Source organism: Trachypithecus francoisi, unplaced genomic scaffold (assembly GCF_009764315.1).
Source record: "Trachypithecus francoisi isolate TF-2019V2 unplaced genomic scaffold, Tfra_2.0 Contig01579, whole genome shotgun sequence".
NCBI classification, from domain to species: domain Eukaryota; kingdom Metazoa; phylum Chordata; class Mammalia; order Primates; family Cercopithecidae; genus Trachypithecus; species Trachypithecus francoisi.
This window is the reverse complement of record NW_022681442.1, coordinates 17,002,577-17,027,481: the sequence shown is the minus strand read 5'-3', so window position 1 is coordinate 17,027,481 and position 24,905 is coordinate 17,002,577. Positions and strand designations below refer to the sequence as shown.

At 41.0% G+C, this 24,905-nt stretch overlaps 1 protein-coding gene across 33 annotated transcripts in view; it reads right to left on the bottom strand.

Moving 5' to 3' along the window:
• Positions 1-24,905, bottom strand: part of ABLIM1 (actin binding LIM protein 1) — a 353,609-nt gene that overhangs the window by 5,347 nt on the left and 323,357 nt on the right. For 8 of the 33 annotated variants that reach the window (XM_033181841.1, XM_033181791.1, XM_033181830.1 and 5 more), the window contains 10 exons: positions 17,239-17,343; positions 15,478-15,525; positions 11,736-11,882; positions 9,175-9,266; positions 7,873-7,978; positions 5,262-5,326; positions 4,588-4,648; positions 3,646-3,653; positions 2,736-2,810; positions 1,379-1,459 (listed from right to left, as the gene is read on the bottom strand). In XM_033181841.1, the coding sequence (XP_033037732.1) occupies positions 1,379-1,459; positions 2,736-2,810; positions 3,646-3,653; positions 4,588-4,648; positions 5,262-5,326; positions 7,873-7,978; positions 9,175-9,266; positions 11,736-11,882; positions 15,478-15,525; positions 17,239-17,343 (788 nt within the window). The remainder of the gene's footprint in view (positions 1-1,378; positions 1,460-2,735; positions 2,811-3,645; positions 3,654-4,587; positions 4,649-5,261; positions 5,327-7,872; positions 7,979-9,174; positions 9,267-11,735; positions 11,883-15,477; positions 15,526-17,238; positions 17,344-24,905) is intronic. The other 25 variants (XM_033181938.1, XM_033181900.1, XM_033181918.1 and 22 more) reach the window with 6 other exon arrangements.

Here is a 24,905-nt window from a genome sequence, read left to right as displayed (position 1 = left end):
GAACAAGGCAGGAGAACGGGAGAGGAGCCGATCTTTAATGCTTGTGACATCAGTATTCCTTACCTGGTTGGGCCAGGTGAGGAGCCCTTCCCATCAGATAAAACAGCTGGCAGAGTGTTAATGGGGATTATAATAATAACACTGACTGGTGATGGGACACAGAGAGGTGATTTATTACACTGGAGACAACTCCACTCCAGGTCCTTAGAACATTGAGAAGATGCAGGGAAAATGGACTAACACAATAGGAAGCCAAAGAAAACGACCTCCAGCGTGGTTCCTGGGGAGCCCCAGGGCTTCCTCCTGGCTGAGGAATAGGAGGTAAGGTGGATGTCTGTTCTACTGAGAAGACTTCCATCTGTCATTCTCCCTGAGAAAAGCTCCCCCAAGATCCTGGAGCCTTTATTCTCTGTATCTCTATACCAAGGTATTGCCTTTTGTCAGGAAAAAGTAATCATTCTTTTTGAGACTGGCAGCCAGGGTTTTTCTTAATTAAAATCATTGGGATGGAAAACTGTAATACAAAGATTAGTCTTCCATGTCTAAGGAGATCTTGGCTATGTGTACCCAGATAACCCTTCAACAAGGAATGTGGAAACAGCCAAGAAGGAAACTTGTTCAGTACAAATCAATATAAATCTCTCTCCTGAGAGCCTTTGTCACTCCCACAGCCTCCCATGAACTCAACCCCAGCTCAGGGGACGATAAGGATCTGAGACTATCTCAAGAGAAATAGAGACTCCCATTTTGAATCACCAGCTATAATTATGGCAACATCAAGTTTCAAAGAAAATGACTGAAATCATTCTGTGTCTCCTGGGTCATTCTTTTTCTCTTTTTCTTTCTTTCTTTCTTTCTTTTTTTTTTTTGAGATGGAGTCAGGCTCTGTTGCCCAAGCTGGAGTACAATGGTGTGATCTCGGCTCACTGCAACCTCCACCTCCTGGATTCAAGCAATTCTCCTGCCTCAGTCTCCCAAGTAGCTGGGATTACAGGCGCCTGCCACCATGCCCCACTACTTGTTGTATTTTTAGTAGAGACAGGGTTTCACCATGTTGGCCAGGCTGGTCTCGAACTCCTGACCTCAAGTGATCTGCCCACCTCAGCCTCCCAAAGTGTTGGGGCTAAGGGCATGAGCCACTGTGCCAACCTCTTGGTCGTTCTTCTGGGTATTACTAGGCATTTTTATGCTGATCTAAGTGAAAACCTGGATTTTTTTTTTTTTTCTCCAAAGTTATTTCTTAGTTCTAACTATGACCTGAGGGTGATCTTTTTGATCTTTTTGTTTTCACTGAAGAAATCAAACACTGCTTAGGGGAGAGTTGGTGGGAGTGCATAGGGATCTGCAGTTGGGACTGGATTTTTCTGTTTTGTTTTACCTCCAGCCTGGTTCTGTCCACCTCTCTTAGGATTTTGTTTCGCCCTCTGTTGGTCACCATGAGCATTTCATATGGAAATATCTGAGAAGAAAGAAAACACCTCTTCTAGAACACCACAGTCCATTTTATTAACAAGCAGAATCCACCTAAACTCTAGTACTCCCAAGATAGAGCTTCCAAGAGACTGTCTTGACAGAATCCGAGTGATGGGTCTTCCTTCTGCAAGGCCAGTGGAAGCTCCAGTTTCCAGGGGACAGGGACAGAATCTTAGATATTCTCAACTCTCCACCAGCATCTCAGGTAGCACTGAGCCTTAGGGGGCTTTGTTGAGTGGCAGAACACTAACTTATTATGTATTGGGATGAAGGTAAACATTAGAAGATAATGGAAATTACAGGCACGTGTGTTTTATTTTTATTTTTATTTTATTTTACTTTGAAACAGGGTCTTGCTCTGTTGCCCAGGCTGGATGCAGTGGTGTGATCACAGCTCACTGCAGCCTCGATCTATCAGGCCCAGGCGATCCTCCTACCTTAGCCTCCTGAGTAGCTGGGACTATAGGCACATGTCATCATGCCCAGCAATATTTTTTAGTTTTAGTAGAGATGGGATTTTGCTGTATTGCTCAGGCTGGTCTTGAATTCCTGAACTCAAGCAATCTATCCGTCTTGGCCTTCCAAAGTGCTGGGATTACAGGCATGAGACACTGTGCCCAGTCAACGTTACCTTTTACACGATGCTATTATAGGGCATGATGCCTTTGTGCTGGGGTTAATCTTGTTCCATGACTAGCTCATGAATCCATAGGGCCAGGCAGGCCCAGAAGCAGTCCTCTGGCAACTGCCATATTGAAATAAGCTCTGGTTATGGTCACCAGGGAGCATGAGCCCTTGGACAACTCTGAAGGTACAGGGTACTCTGGAGCTAGGGTGGCCAGGCATCCCAGTGTACCCAGGACTGAGGTTCTTGAAATGCAGGGCTTTCAATGGTGAAACAGGGAAAGTTCTGGCAAACTTGGACATGTTGGTCACCCTACATGGAGTAGTCTGCAGCCACTCCACTCAGCACTGGATATGCTCTGTAATGCACATGGCAGAGGCCAAGGAGATACCTCGGTCATAGGGAGAGAGGGACTGGCGCCTCGCTGTAAACACACAGCATCACACCCAGTAAGGGTTAAACCTGCTGAACTGATGTGGGCAAAACAGCAGAATGGCAAGGTGCATATTCATTCATAACATGGCTCACCTGAACACACCAGCCTATAACGCTTTGAGAATGATGGAAAGATAGAACATCAGATCTGTTTAGGGTTACGTCATTCCCACATGACAGGAAAAAGAACAGCTGCACTTGCCTTTGGTTCCAACATGTTGGGCATAGACACTCCTCGGTCCATTCTCATCGCAGGCATGTGGCCATCTGGGAGCGTCTGCAACAGAAATGCCAGTTCCAAGTGATGCATGAAATAGTCTAAGGAACTGAAGGGAGCTCTCTTGAGCTCCCAACTCCCTCTTGGGTCTCCGATCCTAACCACTATTTTATTTGTGTCATCTAAATGACCATGTATTTTTCAAAATGAGATCCTTGCTATATAAGAACAGAAATACAGTTCTTTTGCAATCGAGTTGGGGAGAGATCTTGGCTTAATGGCTCTGGACAAATTCCTGAATTAGGCTCCATGAAGGAAAGTATATAGTATCTTTAAAAGATGCCCAAGTCTATTATTGTTATTTTCTTATCTTTAATCTTGATTTTCTCTGCATTTTTCCTCTTTTCTTATTCTCCATCACATTTCTTGTTTTTTTTGTTTTGTTTTACAAGATTTAGGTTCTAGTGAGAAAGGAATGTCATGAGGGCAAACTGCTCTCTCCTATTGGCTAAGACATAAGTGTCTTTTCATTAGAGAACACGCAGGAAAAGGGTGGCCTAAAGTACTGAGAGATTATAATTAAAAGAAGAAAAACTGTATATGAGCAGACCCTTCCAAGGGTCCACTTCTACCCTAGAGAGGACTCTCCAACACCAAAGCAAGAGAGACCCCCTACACCTGGCCTGGTTCATGCGGTGTCCCCAACGCCTGCAGGGACAGCTTGACCCAGGCACCAGGCATGCCTGCTCTTCACGACTATAGAGTAATGACTGGACAGATCAACCGCAACAAGCATCTTCTCAACAGAAACTGTTGCCTTGGAACCAGCAGTTTGGGTTGGAATGTGGTTGTTCTGCTGGTGTGGCCAATTCAAGAAAGACAAAGTGTTCCATACCTGGTAATCTGAAAAGGAAAGGAAAAGAAAATATCATAAGGAAAGACCATGGGAAAACAAGGCACCATTCATAGACTGTATTATATTGAAATTCCCAACATATTCTCCCTATAAACCATGTTCTTTTTCTGCTCCCAGACTCTGCACATGTTATCCCTTCAGCCTCCCTGAAGCCAAGAAATGCCTGCTCCAGTGTTAGTTAACAGTTAAAACATCTTTTTCCCCTGGAAGGTTTTGCTGACAACCTAAAGGTACTTACTGCTTCCTTTTCTCTACATCTCTGATCACAATGTTCATCACACAGAACTTCTTTCCTTCTGCCATATGCATTTTGAGGGCAGGGGCCATGTCTCACTTACTGTTATACCTCCAGTTACTTTTTTTTTTTTCTTTTTAAGAGACAGTCTTGCTCTGTTACCCAGGCTGGAGTGCAGTGGCATGAATATAGCTCACTGCAGCCTTGAACTCCTGGGCTTAAGCAATCCTCCTGCCTCAGCCTCCCAAGTAGCTGGGACTACTACAGGCATGTGCCACCAGCTAATTATCATTTGTTGTTGTTGTTGTTGTTAGTAGAGATAGGCCTCACTTTGTTGCCCAAGCTAGTCTAGAACTCCTGGCTTCAAGTAATCCTTCTGCCTCAGCCTCCCAAAGTGTTGGGATTGCAGGCGTGAGCCACCGTGCCTGGCCTCTAGGTATCTGATAGAGTGCTCAGCACATAGCATAAGCAATGAATAAATTTTCACAAACTCACTTCTTACAGTTTGATTTCATTAGACATTCTTTGAAATTATGGAAATAATTGCCCTATTAGCTCACAGAAGACAGATGTGATCCTACTCTAAGGTTGCAGTACAGCATGAACACAGCCAGTATATTTGACCTGATGAACCTCAGCCTCGAGGGAAGACGTGGCCATGCTCAGCCTGGCCATGGGAGCCTCACCTCGCACTCCCCCGCTGACATCCCCATAGCTGTTATACTGAGCGAAGTCGGTAGAAACAGGCTGAAATGAGGAAACACAATTATTAGGAAATCTCCATAGCGATTGTTTTGGAGTCACGTGAAAAGGAAGAAAGGGTTTACAAAATCCTAGGAATTCTTCCCATGCTAAATGCTGGGACCGTCATTATTTTTTTCCCTATGATTCTTCTACTGCTATGCCATCTCTGTCTTTTACAGTAGTGTACTAATGCCACCGCTTAGAAGGCTCTTGGTAAGCAGGGATCTCTTGTTGGTAAATAAAAATGCATTTCCCTACATAGTTACATAATTGTATTTGTTCTATGGTTAGGTTGGTTATCACACACATTCTTCTATCTTTTTACAGCAGAGATCATGGCTCAAGTAATTACTTTTTGTTTCATTGCAACCTAGTTTTCCCATAAGCATACATAAATCATTCTTTTATCTAAAGTTAATTTCTCCTTCTCTCAGTAGAAATATTTTATTTTGCCTGTAGCTCAAATTAATTTACCAGATGACCAGGGAGGTTAAAATTTTCATTGTGTTCCAACACTGACATCAAGAGTCAGACGTATTCAGGCAATGCGTCAATACTTCAACCAGGGCCGAGGTGGGAGTAAAGGCAGAAACAATGAATCGGGGAGAAATCGTACCCGGTGAAGCCCATTTCTTCCATAGCCAGGGAGAGATGCGGTTTTAGATGATGGAATATATGAAGCTGAGTAAGAAAAAAGTAAAAAACCAATTGTTAGGAAATCAGAAGGTCCAATCCTTTCATGAAATTGGCAGTATCTTCTACCTCACAGGATAGAAATACCAAGAACATTCATGGCTCAAATGTTCAAAAAAATGCTCCATATTTGCAAGGAGTGGGTGGACAGTGATATGACTGAGGAGGGAAGGGAAAGAAGTCCACGCAGTTGAGTGGGGGCTGAAGCTAGCTGTGCTTCCTACAGCTCTGGTATGGAGCTAAGTGTTCAGCATGCTTTATTTCTTTGAATCTTCAATACAACCCTAATAACACTATTATTATTAGTTCCATATTACAGAAGGAGAAGTAGGGGCTAAGAAAAATATCCTGCCAAAAGTTATTAAGCTTCTAAACAGCTGAGCAACGATGTAAATCAGGGATATCTGAATACATTAGCCCATGCCCCAGTTGATAAGGTGGCAGTAACTGAACTGGAAGCCAACGCTGTATGTTATCAAGATCTACCAGCCATCTACAGTTGGGACTCCTGGGAGGCCTGATACAGGGTATCTGTCAACGGCATGGAAGCCTCATAGGCTGCTGGGCTTGAGAGGGAGCAGCCCTGGGCTTGAACTCTGGTTCTGCAACTTAATACCTCTGTATCTCTGGACATGGTGTTTAATCTTTCTGAACTTCTTTTTTTTTTAGACGGAGTCTCGCTCTGTCACCCAGGCTAGAGTGCAGTAGCACGATCTCGGCTCACTGCAAGCTCCACCTCCCAGGTTCACACCATTCTCCTGCCTCAGCCTCCCCAGCAGCTGGGACTACAGGCGCCTGCCACCATGTCCGGCTAATTTTTTTTTTTTTTTGTATTTTTAGTAGAGATGGGGTTTCACCGTGTTAACCAGGATGGTCTCAATCTCCTGACCTCATGATCCGCCCACCTCGGCCTCCCAAAGTGCTGGGATTACAGGCGTGAGCCACCGCGCCCGGCCTCTGAAGTCTTCATTTCTTCATCTATGTAGATATAATGTTATACATTCTTATAGAGCAGAATCTCAGAATTAGAAGGAGCTCTAAAGATCTGTAAACCACCGAATCCAAGATCAATGTCAGTGAGGCATCGATGAAGGGTAGCAGGAATTCCAGGTAAGGGTGTGGGCTCCGGGGTTGTAATATGTGGACTTCTAAATCCTAGTCTTGCTAGTCATTGGCAGTATGACATTGGGTATGTTAACTCAATTTCTATACCCATCTCCTGATTTCTAAACTAGAGATGAAAATGCTGCAGTTGCTAATAATAACCACATCGACTTCATTGGCACGTTGTGAACATTAAATAAAATGTTTAGCAAAAGTGCTTGCATGGAGTTAACATTAAATGCAATTTTTGTTGTTGTTGTTGTTGTTGAGATGGAGTCTCGCTCTGTCGCCCAGGCTGGAGCGCAGTGGCCGGATCTCAGCTCACTGCAAGCTCCACCTTCTGGGTTCCCGCCATTCTCCTGACTCAACCTCCCGAGCAGCTGGGACTACAGGCGCCCGCCACCACACCTGGCTGACTTTTTTGTACGTTTTAGTAGAGACGGGGTTTCACCATGTTAGCCAGGATGGTCTCAATCTCCTGATCTGGTGATCTGCCCACCTCGGTCTCTCCACTAAATGCATTTTTAAAGGACGTCTTAGAGGAGAAAATTATGCTCTAGCTCAGAATATGAGAGAAGAAATCTTGTGGGTTAAGAGCGAATTGGCTTATGATAAACAGATACAAGGAAAATACACTGATACACTATTTCAGCCCAGTATATAAGTCATCTTCTTCAAAACGATCAAAAACACTGTTCATCCTCAGTTCTTGTATTGAAAAAAAAATTTTTTTTTTTTTTGAGATGGAGTTTCACTCTTGTTGCCCAGGCTGGATAGCAACGGTGTGATCTCAGCTCACTGCAACCTCTGCCTCCCAGGTTCAAGCAATTCTCCTACTTCAGCCTCGTGAGTAGTTGGGATTATAGGAGCCCACCACCACGCCTGGCTAATGTCTTTATTTTCAGTATAGACAGGGTTTCGCCAGTTGGTCAGGCTAGTCTCGAACTCCTGACCTCACGTGATCCACCCGCCTTGGCCTCCCAAAGTGCTGGGATTACAGGCGTGAGCCACCGCACCTGGCCTCTATTGAATATATTAATATAAAATCATAATGCTTAGAAAATGTCTTATTCATGTTATCTTAAAAAAAAAAAAGAAAAAAAAAGCCTCATGTTTTTTAGAGGATTTTCTCTTGCTGCTTCCCTTGGAGATGAGTGTTCTAGAAGACAAATCTAGTATATGGGGATTGGCCTTCATGGATTTTGAGAACCTCCAAGGGCTCACCCATTTCCAGAAGAAAGGAAACTCACACATTTATGGAAGACCCATGACATGCTTATGAGCTCAGTTGACATGGAATGGGTTTCCCACACTTCCTTTCCCGGGGAATACTCTGTAGGTTCCACCACAAGTGAACAGTCAAAGGCAGGTTCCTTACAGGCAGGTGGCTGGCTCTCACATCAGGGAAGGTTGGGGGCTTTGCTGCTCACCTGAGTTGATGGGCGAATCATAGCGACTGGCTAACAGAGACGACCTTTCCCTGCTCTCTTTCTCCATCTCTTCTTTCAATATCAACTGTCCCAGGCCTGAGTTAAGCTATTCACAGAAAAAAGAAAAAAGAAAGAAAAAAAAAAAAAAAGAAAGCAAAGACTCCAATTACTTTCATGGAGCTACAGTTTGTTTGTAGCAGATCTCACAAGAAGTTCCTCATGCTGGAGGGCCTCAATGCATGTGGCCCCAGAGCCTGGTAGTTCCTGAAGAAGTAGGTCAAGTTTGGAACCCTAAACCTTCTTAGCCCTTTCAGTTTCAAAGCTCCATTTCCCTAAGTCAGGCTCTATGTTAGAAGAATGTTTTCCTTCCTCTGCTTTCCCTAAAGAGCCAGGAGACCTCAGAAGGCATGTGTGAGTGCGTGTGGATTTTTGATGTGGGAAGGGAAGACTAGGGATGGTATGCTTGGAAAAGAAATTGCCTTGATTTGTTTAAAAACAAGAAATAAAGGTAATACATGCTAATTTTACAGATTTTGGAAAATCTAGAAGAAAAGAAGAGTAACCCATAGTATGTCACTCAGAAATAACACTATCTTTTGATTTATATCTATCTAGTATTTTTGTACACACATATAAAACTGAGGTCATACTATAAATGCAACTTTGTATTCTTTGACTAGTATCACGTGCATTTCCTATATGCTTAGAAAACATCATGTCAAAGGATTCAGCAGCCTCTTGAGTGGTGGGAGAGTTTATAACTGACTGTCCTCCTGGACTGCTGCAGGCTGCTGCTACAGGAAGGAGGGTATGAAGAAGACTCCTTCATGGTGGCAGTTCCTTTCATTCCTTTTCTCCTGGCCCATATCCTGGGAAAAGACTTGGAGAAATGTTCAATCCCACAATCATTCCTTCAGCAGAACTGCACGAGGGAAGGAAGGTGTGGCACTACCTGGGTGGATACCAGCTTGCTCTACCTGGCCCTCCAGCAGCCTTTCAACACACGCACTGCACACACGCCCCCATGCGGTCTCACTTTCCTTCCCACAAAAACCCAAACCTTCCACGCCCCTCTGACCTCCAGCATCAAAGTCGTCTCCTCTAGAGCCCAGCACGTATTCTGCCATATTCCATTTACCATGAACAGACACCTGTCTTGCTTTGCCTGCCAGACTTCAAGCCCCTTGAAGAATGGGACCACCTCTTGCTTATCTAGGGGGTTTATACGTAGTAGTCATTCAAAAAATATAGATCTTATGTAACTAGAATTGAAGACAGCAGCAAGGTAGTTTAAGGACAAACCTTCATTAATTGCTCTTCTTGAAGCTGTCGGCGTCTCAGAAGTTCCTCGTCATCTTCCTCTCTGCCACTAGATCTGCGTCTCATGTCAGGTCCTAATTCCACAGCAAAGACAACTTCTCACATCAGTCCCAAGACAAGGGAATCTTAACGGGCTAGTCCACCTGTGTTCAATTTGTTAAGCTGGCAAGGTCGGCAGTAGACTTTAACACTTTTAAGTAAACAACAGAAGAAAAAAAAAATGCCTGCCACCAATTCAGCACTACTGACTGGTTTCTCAACAAAATGGCCCTGTGTGACAAGCCAGGTCAATGTGTAATGCAAGGAATTTAGGCCTCCCTGCTCAATTAGAACTGGGTTTGCCATTGCAACTTAGTCTAAGTCCACTGGTCAGAGATCACCTTAGTAAATGCGAAGGGCATCTCCAGTTGTTATTTTGATGTCTTTGAAGTCAATTTGCTTTTTCCTTTCTTTTTAGAGACAAGGTTTCACTCTGTTGCCCAGGCTGGAGTATAGTGATGCAAGCATGGCTCACTGCAGCCTCCACCTCCAGGCTCAAGCAATCCTCCCACCTCACCCATCTGGCTGGCAGCAACCACAGGTGTATGCCACCACACCCTACTGATTTTTAAATATTTTTGTAGAGACATGGTCTCACTATATTGCCCAGGCTGATCTCAAAATCCAGGACTCAACTAATCCTCCTGCCTTGGCCTCCCAAAATGCTGGGATTACAGGCGTGAGCCACCACGCCCAGCCTCAATTTTCAATAGAAAGAAATGCAAATTTATCTACATGCCAACAGATAGGTAAGATAGTCATTGTTTTGTGATATGTGTTCAAATCTTGTAGTTTTCTCTTTTTCTGAATATTTAGAATTATGTAATACTATTACTCTGTCTTCTACTCTTAGTAAATTCAATAAAAAGCATACTTTTACTATTTCTTTCAAGAAATGGGTCTCTAATGTTTTTTCTCATCTTTTGAAAAATGGTCACAAAAGAGTTTTATATTAATAGGTAAATAAACAGCATTAATACAGGTATAATTTTACTTTGGAACAATATAGTAAATTGTGTGCAATGTTTTAGCTTTCTGGAAAAGGGGAAGACAGGGAAAGGAAAGGAGGAATCTGTCTGAATGGTTGGGAGGTTAAGATAATTACTGTTTTTCCTAAATTGCTTGGATTAATCTGGCTGTGGGAGGAAACAGGAAAGTTTGCTAATCTAATCAAAATAAACTTTAACTAATAGTCCTAGTTTTCAGCATTTTGATTAATGGACCTGAAATTTTCCTCCTTTTGAAATCCAAAAGAGCTTTAAACTACTTAGCGATAATAAATTCAACAACAAAAACTTAATTCTTCCTCTTTCCAAAATGTAGCTGCTTTAATGTCCTAGTAAGCAATTTACTAAACTAGCAACCTCAGGGCCTCAAGAACTTCCTGAAGGGCATGGGCTGGCATAGGAAAGCTGATGACTGGTTCTTAGTCCTTACAATTATAAATGTCAATGTGAAGTTTCTCTCTTTCGTTTACACTAATGAAAATCAATAGGCACAACTTTGCAAGGACTGGATAAATTTCATTAACATAATGTACAGAACACTTGTGAATAATGAACTTAGGAGGTAGATTTTCCTTAAACTCTTTCTATAAATATCAATTGATTTAAAATCCACTTGTATTGCTTGTGAAAGATATTCCAAAAATATCTTGATTAAAAATAGCACAATGAAGATTAGGACATTTTGGAAAATTGAAGGCCTTTTAGATTGTCAACAAAAGTGTGATAAGATCATATCCTTGTAAAGCTGACTTGCTAAATTTTCAGTATTAGTTTCTGGGCCTGCTAATACTTCTTTTTAGGCCGAGTGGGTTCACTACTGACGATATAGTAAAGACACAGACATAATTGGAAAGCATGAAGCAAAGAATGAAACAGCTGAAATATGACATTTTAGCACAGAATTCATGAAAATGGTAGATGTAAAATCACGTAACTTCACAGAAGTAATATTTCAGAACACCCACTACTCTGCAATAGCCCTTTTTCGTGATGGAGAACGTGATCTCACAAGAAAAATGTAAGTGCTTCAGTGTTAAGATTGGTTGTTAAGAATTATAACTACAACCCAGAAATAGTCTAAAACAAATTTAACTGAAAGAAGTCATGCTTCTACAAACATTTGGTAAATTCACCCACTAGACTCTAATTATATAGAACAATGTTCTTGCTATAAGGCTTTGGCTCAACTATGTTCAACAGAGTTACTGATTTTGCAGTATTAACTCTGAGAGTCCATGCAAACCATTGGTTTTAGACCACTTCTGGATCCCAGTGGGTTTGGTTAGAACAAGACTCTGGTGGATGTGCTTTTGTAACTTTTAAGCGTTTTGTACAACAAGTTAATACCATGTTAGCTCTTTTCACTATGCTACCTCTTGGTCATACTTTTCTTAAAAATCTTCACGATAGGATACATTTTCTTGCATGCTTTTAAGCATCTCATCTTGAGCTCTCCTAGCAGTTTGTCCCTTTGACTTAGCCGTGACAGTTGCATACCTACGGCAGCAAATGAGGGGGGACCAGGCCAGTGGTCTGTCTCAATCTTTGGTGTCTCGCTGGGGTCTGGTGCCTGGGCTGCTGGGAACTTGGAAAACTTGATGATCTCTTCTGAGGACTTGCTCTGGGCTGCCAAGGCAGCTGCATCTAGATGGGAATCAGGGGGTGCTTAGCTATTGGTCTGTAAGACAACGGTGGTACAACCCCACTTATATAGTTTTCTTGTTCTCTGGCAAAAGTTTCAGTTCTAGAAAGTTCTGTTTATTACCATTATCCATGGCCCAGTCACTCAGAGGTACCTACTGACAAGTCAACTCATTTTCCTTACTTTACGTCGGAAGCAAAGCTTCATCCTACATATGTTCTACATCTGAAAAACCCTATTCTAGAGTGCTGCCCAGCACGAGCTAGATGAGGCTATTTAAACAAAAAAAAATTAATACAATTAAAATTCTGCTCCTCAGTTTCACTAGCCATATTTCAATTGCTCAGTAGTCACATGTGATTAGTGCCTATTGTCCTGGCCAGTGCAGATATAGAACATTTCCATCCTCAGAGAAAGTTCCAGTGGACAACACTCTCCTAGAGTAATTAGTAATCTAAAATTAAAGAGCTAAGTTGAAAGCATGATGCTGTCACTTGACTGCAGTTGTTAATCATTAGAGGGTTGGCTGGCTTTGCATCTTTGGGCAAGAAGCCACAAATATACTGGTCCAGTTCATTCTTTTATTATTATTTATTATTATTATTATTTGAGACAGAGTCTCACTCTGTTGCCCAGGCTGGAGTGCAGTGATGCAATCTTGGCTCACTGCAACCTCCGTCTCCCGGGTTCAAGGGATTCTCCTGCCTCAGCCTCCCAAGTAGCTGGGATTAAAGGCATGCACCACCATGCCCAGCTAATTTTTGCATTTTTAGTAGAGACAGGGTTTCTCCTGGCCAGAATGGTCTCGAACTCCTGACCTCAGGTGATCTGCCCGCCACGGCCTCCCAAAGTCCTGGGATTACAGGCGTGGGCCACCACACCCGGTCTGGTCCACTTCATTCTAATCCTTAAATACTAAACACATGTGTCCTTGAGTCCTAGGAGAAATGGAAATTGGAAAATCCACTTTCAGCTTGCAGGAATTTGGCACTGAAACTTATGTTTGCCATTCCCACTCACTGTTTTGTTCAAAGGTCTGTGCATACAAGTGAGGTATCCAACTTTAAAACAACAAAAGCCAAACTAACAGCAATATTAGTTCACAAAGTTCTTAATGGCTATGCTTAGAGGAGGAGTCACAGCTTAGAGTCCCAAATCTAACCTACAGAGATGGAGCAAAACAAACCAGGTTAAATGGACAGTCCCTGATTCTGGCTAATTTTGCAAATTGGCCAGGGATGTTACTAAATATTTCAAAATGTATTTATAATGCCTTAAATAACTTTTTTCTTCTGGGCTTACATATTTAAAATCTGGAAATAACCTTTTGAATCTTCAGCTCTAAGTCCTCCATTTTTTGAGTAATCTTCTGGGTCTCAATTTGCTTAAATAACTCAACCAAGGTCACCCAATACAAAGGGGTAGTCTTTTTTCCCTTCCTTGGAGACAGGGTCTTGCTATGTTGCGCAGGCTGGATTCTAACTCCTGCACCCAAGTAGGTCTCTCACTTCAGCCTCCCAAGTAGCTGAGACTATGGGTGCAGACCACTGTGCCTAATTTAGGAGGTAAAGTCTTGGCCAGGCATTAAACAGTGTTTCTCTGAATCTCTAACCTCATGAGAAAAACATTTTAGCTTGGAAAACACTACATACAAAATCTCCTTCTTAAAGATGGACAAAGCATGTTAGCATATAAGAAGTTCTCAGAAGTTCTGCATTATGAAGAAACAAATGTGACTTTATTTAAATCTAGCCCTTCTCAAATGCATCAGGGCACAGACACCAGTTTGGGGCATAACAACTATTTCTTTGGCGTGGAATGGCTGTTTTGCAAAAACACCCCTTGGAAAGCGCTGCTCTGGCTGGGCTATTTTTAATTAATTACAACAGACTGAAAGACTTCAGTCAAAGTAAATATTATGAAAAGAAGTCAACTAATTCCTTCCAAACAAATAATCTAACATTATCCAATCTCCTTAAATTTTAATTATTTGATTATTTTTATTCAGAGAGGAGGACCTAAAGATAGGATTTTTCAAAGTCTCTAAGTTGACAAATCAAACTCTGATAATTTTATTCTTAAATTAACAACAAAAGGATGACTTCAAACAGTACTTACGCATTAGAATTGGTGAAGTCAGTAGTTAAACATTCACATGTTAATGAGTGTGTGGAAAGACATTAAACCATAAAAAACAAAAACAAAAACAATGTTAACAAACTTAAAAAGCAAGCGTATGGTTTAAAACCTCAAAAAAAAAAAAAGAGAAAAAAATCAAAGCTCTAGAACCATTATGATACATACATTTCTCTTTGTCTTCCTGATTCTGGCCTAAAATTTTTTTCCTTGTGCATTTTCAATGTTATTTTATTTTCATGTCGTCCTAATAATTCTTCCTTCTTTTCTTTCTTTTTTTTTGGGGGGGTGGTGACAGAGTCTCATTCTGTCACCCAGACTGGAGTGCAGTAGTGTGATCTCAGCTCACTGCAATTGCTGCCTCCTGAATTCAAGTGATTCTCCTGCCTCAGCCTCCCAAGTGACTGAGATTACAGGTGTGCCACCATGCCCAACTAATTTTTTTTGTATTTTTAATAGAGGAGACAGGGTTTCACCATGTTGGTGAGGCTGGTCTCGAACTCCTGACCTCAAATGATCCACTCGCCTCGGCTTCCCCCAGTGCTGGGATTACAGGTGTGAGCCACTGCACCTGGCCTCATGTTATCCTAACTCTTAAGGACTCATGAATGTCAGCTGGATTCTAAAGGCAGTCTTCAAATTTCCAGGCACAATTTGTGTAGAATTTTTTGAAATCACCTGAAGACCAGCTTTGGATATCTTTTCACAAAGATTTATGGTCAATATATCTATAGAGACTTAATAACGGTGGAGGAAAATGTGAGTTACATAAAGTCATGTGAGTTCCTGAGTTAAAAAAAGGAAAACTGAATTATACATACACGTTAGTGATTCTTAGTTTGCAGGAAGTTCAGAGACAAACTGATCTAACTAACTGGTTTTTACAGAAGAGAAAACTGAAGCACAGAGAAATGACGTCACAGAGCCATTCAGGGAGAAAGTGGGACCAGGGCCTCGACCTCTGTGTTAGCTTGTATCCTGTCCACTCCACTGTGCAGACATCTTCATACCCTATACGAAACCGGAGACCTGGACAGCCAAGTTGATGCAGGCTCAGTCAAATTAGTTTTTCTAGGTGGCTGATTTTTCACTAGTTTAAATTAGTCTCATCAAAATTATTTTAAAGGGTGACTATATTTGATGGCAAAATATAAAAAAGTCTTGCTAGGATATTTGTGAGTTACTGTGTGACCAGTACTTCCCCCTCTCTAGGAATGGAATGACACATGGTTTGATGGGCTCAGAAACAAGTTAGAAGCTTTCTAATCAAGCTAAGTGCTCTCCATCCAGGAAAATCAATTTCACAATATTTACATCTTAGTAGACCAGAAAGGCATAATATGCTGGATGCACCAGTTTTACTCTCAAAAGCAGCAGCAGGAAAAGCCTTTCAGAGGACAGCAAGGAGAAATTCAGCTGACTTTACTATTTAAAAGCTACGCAGAGGAAAGCGGGTTTTACCATGCTGTTTGTAGATGGGTGGTTTTCGGTAAATGTTGATCCCTTGATCTGTGGAAATGAAAAGCAAAGGTGTGTGATTATGGGAACCAGTTCAGCGATGGGAAAAACAGATCAACCAAAGGGCAAATCAAACTGAAGATCTTGAACAAAAATAACCCAGAAGGGTAATTTCTGTATTACAAAGATTGAGTTTATTGGAAGAAAAATTATAGAAATGAGTGGCTTACTATATGCAAGTGTTATGGAAGCCTTCGTAATACATCTTAGGATATATAAAGATGTGATTAACTCATGAGCCATTTATTTCAAATACACACTTCATTGAAAGTGGGATTAAAACAGGAAGAAATGCAAGCAGTGGAGGTACTCTTATGGTGAGAAAGACATAACCAGTTTGGGGAAAATCCCCAAATTGCTACTGTCTAGAAATTGAGCCCCCAGTAGATACCAGTGGCTCAATTTACTTTTCAACTAATGAGTGGAAAGTGGAAAGCAATGTAGAAAAATCAAAAGTTTTTTTTTTAAAAAAAAAAACATAGAAACTTTTTATGTTCAAGGCTAGCCTTGCGTACTGATGGGATGTTCAACAAATCCTAATTTATACAGGCCAATTTTTTTTAAAAAAGAATGAATGAATGAAAAAGAAAAGAGATGCTAAACACTATTTATATATTTTACCAGACCCCATTGGATTATGGAACCATTTTGCTTTAACTATAAATACTCATGAAATTTCAAAAGGTTTCTGTTTCCCCAGAACCGTGGGCACTGTATCTTGGTGGGGCATTTTTATGTGAAAAATCCCAAATATAGAACATTAATTTTCAAGATTCAATTAAACGTTTTCAGAAAGGACAGTCCCGACTAAGTGATACAAGGCTCAGTGAACTTTCCTCTGTTTTATTAAGTCGAGAAGCGAAAGAAAAAAATGATTATAGATTCTAAATATGTACACTTAGGTTAATATAGTGGGTAATTTATTAAACTACTTTCAGTAGCTAAACAAAGCAAAAAACAATAAACTGCTGGTAGAAATATAATATTATTACTTCTGACAGCTAATCCTGTCCTTACAAAGTGAGCTGATTCTAAACATTAAGATATTATATTAATGGGCTCTGATTATTTCAGTTTCTGATGTCAAATTACTATTTGTATTATGACAGCAAATGCTTGTGACTACTGGAGCAAAGCTTGCAGCACCAAGCCTAAATTGCAAGATATCTTCATGGGCTGTGGAGGTGGCTAGTCTATGCTGCGCTGCAGAAAGACCAACCAATTCACCCAATTCTACATCTCTCTGAAAAGTCCTTGGAGAAAGTCTCCACATTAGAGAAAAACAGGAAATAGAAAAGTATTCTCTCAGGTGATACTGTGGTTCAATCTTTTGGACGAGAAGATAACTAGATTGCCATTGCTATGATTAGTCAATGACAGCAAACCACAGAAAGATATCTCAGAAGGCAATCATAAAATGGTACAATGAAAATTTTAGTAAAAAGCAAAACAAAACAACTCAACTGTTTTTACCCATCACCCACACTCTTCAAAAATTATTTGAGAAAACATAAACCTTCACGGTAATCCTGGCATTTAACACATAAAACTTTTGAAAGGCCCCCTAGGTCAGATCCTGCAATTTAGGGTTTGTTAACTGTGCATCCCAATTAAAAGAGCATGAGAGATGAGACGAGACGAGGTTACAAGGCTACATTCTACACTGTGACAGGACACCAAGACACAGACTGTGTCAGCTCCTACCTGGAACATGGAAATGTTTAGGGGCCTGAGCGTAAGTTGGAGTTAGAGGGCGGCTGTCTGGCCGGTAAGGGAGAGGGGAGTTCCGGCCGCTGGACGGCTCATTGCCTCCAATGAGAAGAATGGAAAAAACAAAATGAGAGAAGGGAGAGAGAAACAAAGAAAACAAAGCAAGCGTAATAAAAATTCAAAACAACAGACCGGAAGGAGGTTCATCAAAAAGGAGAAACAAAAGAAACAAACTCAGTTTATCAACTTGACTTGCAAAGGTGATACCAGGTTTAGTTTTCCGTTACAGAGATTTGAACTCAGGTGGAGCTGGGTTAGAAGCAGCTAGCGGTCAGGTGCGTCATTCCAATGGCATGCATTGAAAGCTGTGAGCTTGCAGCAAATCGATTAGAGGGAGGGGACATTGGAAGGGATGGAAAGCTGCTTGCTCATGATTCAGGATCAGTTGTCAGATGGTTAAATCCCAAGCATGTAAAGGAGCGGGGTAGGCAAACCCAAATACAAATCACTCTCAAGCATGATGGCAGCAGCTGGCAATTAGCAGAGGTTTCTCCGATCTGAAGGTTAAGTCTGGGAACCTGTATGGTCACCAAGTCCTTCCCCTTAGGAATACAAAGTGCCTTCAATTGCAGCATATGTTTCTGTTTTCTTCACTTTGAAAATATACAAGATAGAGTCAGACCCGTATCAGCCAGGTATTTCGCAACCATTTATACCTCTCCCCACCTTTCACTTCAAAGATGAGGCTTCACCCAGGCCAATGATTCAATCACTGAAACATTTATTGAACACCTACTATGGCTGGGCACTGAGTACTACTGAGGACAAATAGATGAATGAGATACACTCCCTGCCCTCAAGGGACTTAGGGGCTATCTAAGGAGACAGACTTAAATACCATATAATGACATGTAATTGTTTACTCTGAGGTATAAGAAAAACGCTATGACACTCAGATGAAGGTGCCACCAATTCTTCCAGCTAGGTTTGAGCTGGGCATCAAAGAGTAAGCTCACCAGGTGAGAGGGCAGGTGAATGGGAGGGTGGGAAGTCCATATTCCAGAGGGCTGCAATGTCATGAGAAAGGGCTGGAATGTCATGAGAAGGATGTGGTCTCGGGGAGCAACAGGACTGGCCACCTTGTCTGGACAGCATGGTGCTCTTGGAGGAGAGAACAGGGACCAGGCCAGAAAAGAGCAAAGAGGTGGCTGCAAAAGCCTTAAGTGCCACCATATCCACCATCACTGCCTTCTGACCAGTAGAATGGTCGGGATGAACTGATTCAGCTTGTGCAAAATTAGAAAGAGATTTTCAACTGGCCTAAACTGTCCTCCTACCCTATGTCGGGGCAAACATTTGTCTCAAGAAGACACCAGAAGATGTAGGACTATTAAAGCTCAATAAATTAGTAGTGGTAATCGCTTTTTACTATTGAGTTGTAAGAGCTTTTTATATATTCTGGATACGGGTCTCTTATCAGAAATAATATGAATTTGCAAATATTTTCTCCCAGTCGATAGGCTGTCTTTTCACTTTTTTGGTGGAATTCTTTGAAACACAAAAGTTTAAAAATTTTGATAAAGTTTAATTTATTTATCTATTAATACTAATAATTTTAAATAAATCATAGATCATCAGAAAATAGAGCTCTGGCCAGTTGCTTCAGGTCAAATTTTTCTAACTCTATCCAGTCAAGTGTGAAAGATGTCAATTTTTGGAGTTTTAAAATACATTTAAGAGAATTTTAATGTCTCAGCATATACATTTTTAAGTAACCAGAGTATAGATCTGCACTAAATGGGCAGTAAGATATTCCAAATATGGGATCTGTGTCTATTACTGAGTCGAATTTAGATTCCCGGCTTTTGGTTATTGGTGTTCTGAAACTTCTGTCTTTTCTTCTCAAGAGTCGGTTTAGCAGCCAGCCCCAAATATGTTATAATGTTGACTTTATTATTTAAGTCATATATTAGTTCCCCAAAATTGTGAAATATCATCCCAAACAATTGACTTATTAAGCTAATTTATAAAAATGTTATCTCATTTAACCCTCTTCTAAAGAGAAGTAACTAGTTCACATTAGGAAAAAATGAGTATAAAAAACACAGAGGAAAACAGGGGAAGGAAGATTATGATTTGCATTTAGAAGGAAATAGTGTTTTAAACCTGTTGCTGAATTAAAACTCGGTCTCATTTATCATCATCAGTGCTCAGTGTACCACCTGGCCAGGAGTAAGTGCTTAATAAATGTCTGTGAATGAATGATTGAAGGAGGCCAATTAATTACCTTCACAGCTATTTATTGGCCTAATTTAGCAAGCACCATGGCAAGATTCACCATCAATTTTCTCTAATCTCTAAATTAAAGGAAGCCAGATGTTAGTGTAGTTAAGTCCTCACTTAACATCAATAGGTTATTGGAAACTGCAATTTTAAGCAAAACAACATATAGCAGGTCCTTGAAGAACGTTGTTTATTTCAACCTAGTTTCATCACAACATTGATGAGGGGAAAAACTAGACTCTTATTTTAATATATCAATTCTCTTAAATCACAGTCTCCAAGAACCTATTGATGATGATAAGTAAAGACCTACTGTATACAGCACTGGGATCACCCCTTTTATAACTTCCCCATTACAGCCAATCCTTGACAGCTCCAATTTAGTTGTTTCACTGAAGAAAAATGATTTAATCCTATGAACATTAGAAATTATTAACAAGGGTAATCCATAACTGAAAAACAGAATCATTCTTATTGTCTTTTCTCGATAGAAGGTACACTGGGTCTCAACTTTTGCTACTGCTTCTGAACCACACTGCTGAGTGCTTTTGTTCTTTCACATTGACCTCCACTGTCCTTGTAGAAAATCAGATGTTTCCAGGAAAGTTCTCACAGGTTTTGGTTATAATACACAATCAAATGAACCCCCATTAAATCAGTTTTTATCATTATTAGCCCGTGTCACACACGCACAAAAATATCTGCATATGCAGGACACAAACTTTAAGGTTATTAGAATTAGACATTTGTCCAGGGATTAAAATCTTTCTATCAACAAGACCCTCTGGTGGCCAGTGCCTCTAGAAGCCCCTCACTTCTTGAATATGGTCAAAGCCTCTCAGAAGTTATGGAGTAGCTGTCTGAATTCCCAAGAAGTGGATTCTGGCTGAATGCTGTCACCAGTTGGGTGTGGTTCTATATTAGGCTGGATGGCTTCAGCAAACATTCACCTCTCTAGTTGTTTGAAAAAAAAAAAAAACAAAACACTAGTATGTCCAAATTTTATAAGTAAATTTAACTATAATTATTTAAAACTTCCTACAAAGTTTTAAATAATTATTAACTTCCTACAAAGCATTTTTAAAAATCAGGTAAAGAGAGACCCAGTGACACACCCATCTCAGCAATTCTGCAGAATGTGCTTTCCACATATCACAACCGCTCACTGGGGAATAAGTTTTTGGAATAGATAATGTTTCTAGGTACCAAATTCTTAGCCCTTGAAATACCAAAGGCATGACAAATTTTGGGCATTTCTAAAGAAAAAGGAAAATTCTCAAGAAGAGGCCTCTTTCCCTTTTCTAAATTAAACACCTTATTTTTATTTTTATTTTTTTGAGACAGAGTCTTGCTCTGTTGCCCAGGCTGTAGTGCAGTGGTGCAATCTCGGCTCATTGCAACCTCTGCTTCCTAGGTTCAAGCGATTCTCCTGCCTCATCCTCCCAGGTAACTGGGATTACAGGCGTGTGGCCACCACACCCAGCTAATTTTTGTATTTTTAGTAGAGACAGGGTTTCATCATGTTGGCCAGGCTGGTCTCAAACTCCTGACCTCAAGTGATCTGTCTGCCTTGGCCTCCCAAAATACTGGGATTACAGGCATGAGCCACTGCACCTGGCCAACACCATATTTAAATGATAAAACTTGGAACCCAACCCTGGCAGGAAATAACTGATGGGGGCCCTAAGAGGTCATCTGTGCATAGTTCCTTACTTAGACAAAGTAATGTGTGACGTACCAGATGAAATCTCATATTTGGAAGATATCATTATTATCATCATCATTGTCATCATCTATCAACCCAGAATAAGATACTGTTTGAAAATATTAGGCCAGGCATGATGGCTTATACCTGAAATCCCTGCACTTTGGGAAGCTGAGGGTGAATTATTTGAGGTCAGGAGTTTGAGACCAGCCTGGCCCATATGGTGAAACCCTGTCTCTTCTAAAAATACAGAAATTAGCCAGTGTTGATGGCAGACACCTGTAATCCCAGCTACTCAGGAGGCTATGGCAGGAGAATTGTTTGAACCCAGGAGGTGGAGATTGCAGTGAGCTGAAATCGCAGCACTGCATTCCAACCGGGGCAACAAAGTGAGATTCTGTCTCAAAACAAAAAACAAAACTACTGTGTGTGTGTATATGTGTGTGTGTGTGTGTGTGTGTTTGTATCTGTGTATAATACAATAGTATATATATATATCACACTCATGGCTATTTTGTTCCTTTAAGTCCTCAGATTGGGCCACCCTAGGTTGTTAGTGTTCTTATCTATTGTAGTGACAAGCTACTATATTTCTATTTATGTTTCTATTTCTATTTCTTGGCCTTCAGTTTTACCTCCTTTCCTGTTACCCTAGTAAGCCAATTTTTTAGACCTCGGGGGAGCAGTCACTTACAGGACTCTCACTGTACTTAACAAATTTAAATGCCTGTCTCCACTTTCATTCTTCTTTTTGGCACCATGAGAGCCCGAGTGACTAATTCTAAGACAAGCGAATAGAGATGGGGGTGTGCGATTCTGCTGTGGGGACCTGTTGGAGCACTGCCTAGCTTTCTGGACTCAGAGTGCTTACATCCCCAAATATAAATGAACATCTTGAGGGAGCCTTAAGATAAGTTGGCAGCATCTAGAATTTTGTGACAGTTTTAAGATTGCCGGTTCTTGTCTAAAGCGTCAATAAGAGTTACAGTTTCCTTCAGCAAGTGTCAAATATGTATTTACATCATGGCAACTCGTATTTATAGCAAAAGAGGAAAGATTCCTTTCAAAGAGATTTAATATATGTAGCCCTCCTGCTCAGAAATCCAATTTATACTTCATGGACACAGAATGTCATGTCTAGCAGTATTTCAAAGGGGAAGGAAGAGAAACTTAGCAGACACTTCACAAACAAAGCCCGAAACAAAGTGAAAATGGTTTTTCCAAATCTCTAGGCATAAGGTTGTCCAAATGGCCCAAAGATATACTAAGATAGAATGAGGCTACAAGGAAGTTTGGAGGACAGAAATAAAGACACACCCAACCAACAATGGATGTTATGGAAAATGAATGGGGAAGCCAGTGAAGCAGAGAAACAGTCTGTGCCGTGCATCTCAGCTTTACAATCATGCAGGCGTCCTCAGCTCAGTGAGCCCAGGCCTGGGTCACACACTGCAGAAACAAGGACCAGGAAGTGGACTTGGGCAATGGAAGGCTGGGCTTCTGGCTGCCAGAGTGGCAAATGGCGCCCCCTGCCTCTGAGATGGACATCCTACCTTTGGTCAAGCTCCTAGCTCACATCCATTAAAAACAAAACAAAACAAAATAAACAAGAAAAACTCCCTCAAGCTCCAAGATAAAAGTCAATGAAGGGCCACAAAAAACCCTGGAAGACATTGACTTATCTCAAAGATATCTTGGATATGTTATTCAATGGCTATAGGTTCCCCCCATTCTGAAATTTCTAAGTGCCAGAGAGGTCTTCCATTTAAATGGATACATGTTTTTCAAAATAACTAAGATGTAATTCCTTGGAGAATTGGCATTTAGCCAAATACACTAGGCTTTTAAAGCAATATCTTTAATGTACAAAATCTCCACCATGTATCTATGATTGAAAAACTAAGTATATACTGTTACGTACATTACACTTTGCATCTGAAGCATAAAGACTATTTCATATGAACAAACTATAGGCACATGTCTAGTAAAAAGAAAAGGGGAGAGAGACTATTCGATGTTTTTAAGTTCAGGGTCACTAATTCCTTTTGGCCTAGCGCTTTTTATCATTTAAATCCAGAATATCTGACGGTGTCAAAAACTTTAAATGCAGATTGAAAACAGAAAAGAATGTATATTTACATTTTTAATAAAGCACCATTTAGGAACATAGGGGTGCCATAATTTTTATAATCATTTAATATTTCTATGGAAAAGTAAATATTTCTTAATTTTGTGATCTAAATGACTCAGGATCATTCTTGGTCTAAGACTCAATAAGAATGCAATTTTCTGGCTAAAAGGGATGAAAAATAAAAGTGTGCTTTAAAAATTATCTTCACACATATTTATACTGAAACGCATGGCCCTCATATGAAGGAGCGCTCCTGGGGAGGAGGGGGCCTGGGTCTAGTCCAGGCACTGCCACATCCTAGAGGTGAGCCCCTGGACAGTTACTTAGCCAGGGCCTCCATACTTGGTCTCCTCACTGAGTCCATTTCCCAAGAATGCTGTGAAAAGTGAACAGAATGATGGCATCAAAAACCATTTAAGGTCAGGTGCAGTGGCTCAATCCTGTAATCCCAGCACTTTGGGAGGCTGAGATGGCCAGATCACTTGAGGTCAGGAGTTTGAGACCAGCCTGGTCAACATAGTGAAACCCTGTCTCTACTAAAAATACAAAAATTAGCTGGGCATGGTGGTGCATGCCTGTAATCCCAGCTACTCGGGAGACTGAGGCAGGAGAATTGCTTGAAGCCGGGAGGCGGAGGCTGCAGTGAGCTGAGATCGTGCCACTGCATGCAAACCTGGGCAACAGAGTGAGACTCTTGTCTCCAAAAAAACAACAAAAAAAAGCAGTTTAAGAGCACCACGCTGACCAAGGTGGGTGTGCTCAACACCAAGATACTTCACCTCATGATGCAGGAGTCTCATTGTTCCTGATTTATAGAGTAGGCAAGTGACACTCAACAGGATAAATAAGCAGCCCAAGGTCACACAAGGTCACACAGCTAGCAAGTAACAGAGATATCTGAACCCAAGATTCCAGTGTCCATGGGCTTTTCAACTGTCCACATGGCTACTCATGGACATGAGGTAGTGTTAGTCACTGACCAGCTATTGACACTTTGTGCTGTGTTATTTGTACAAACTGTGTAACTTTATAGGGCCTGTGACACTTTTCTTTCTACAAAAAGTCTCTCTCTAAAAGCTGAAACATATAATAGCCAAGTGAGGAAGTTTACATTTTAATGAATCAATCATGTATTTTTTCTTAAATATCAGAAATAACCAAAATCTTTTTTTCTTTCTTTTGTTTTTTTTGAGACAGGGTTTTGCTCTGTCACCGAGGCTGGAGTGCAGTGGCTCGATCTTGGCTCACTCACTGCAACCTCCACCTCCTGGGCTCAAGCAATCCTGCTTCAACCTCTGCGTAGCTGGGACTACAGGCGTGCACTACCAAGCCCGGCTAATTTTGTTTTCGTGTTTTTGGTAGAGACAGGGTTTTGCCATGTTGCCCAAGCTGGTCTTGAACTCCTGGGCTCAAGCAATTTGCCCACCTCAGCAGAAATAACCAAAATCTTAATTTGACTAATGGCTGCTATATTAAAGTCTCTTTAAAACATACAACTGAAGGGTTTTTTTTTTTAAGAAAAAAAAACCAGCATAATTTCTT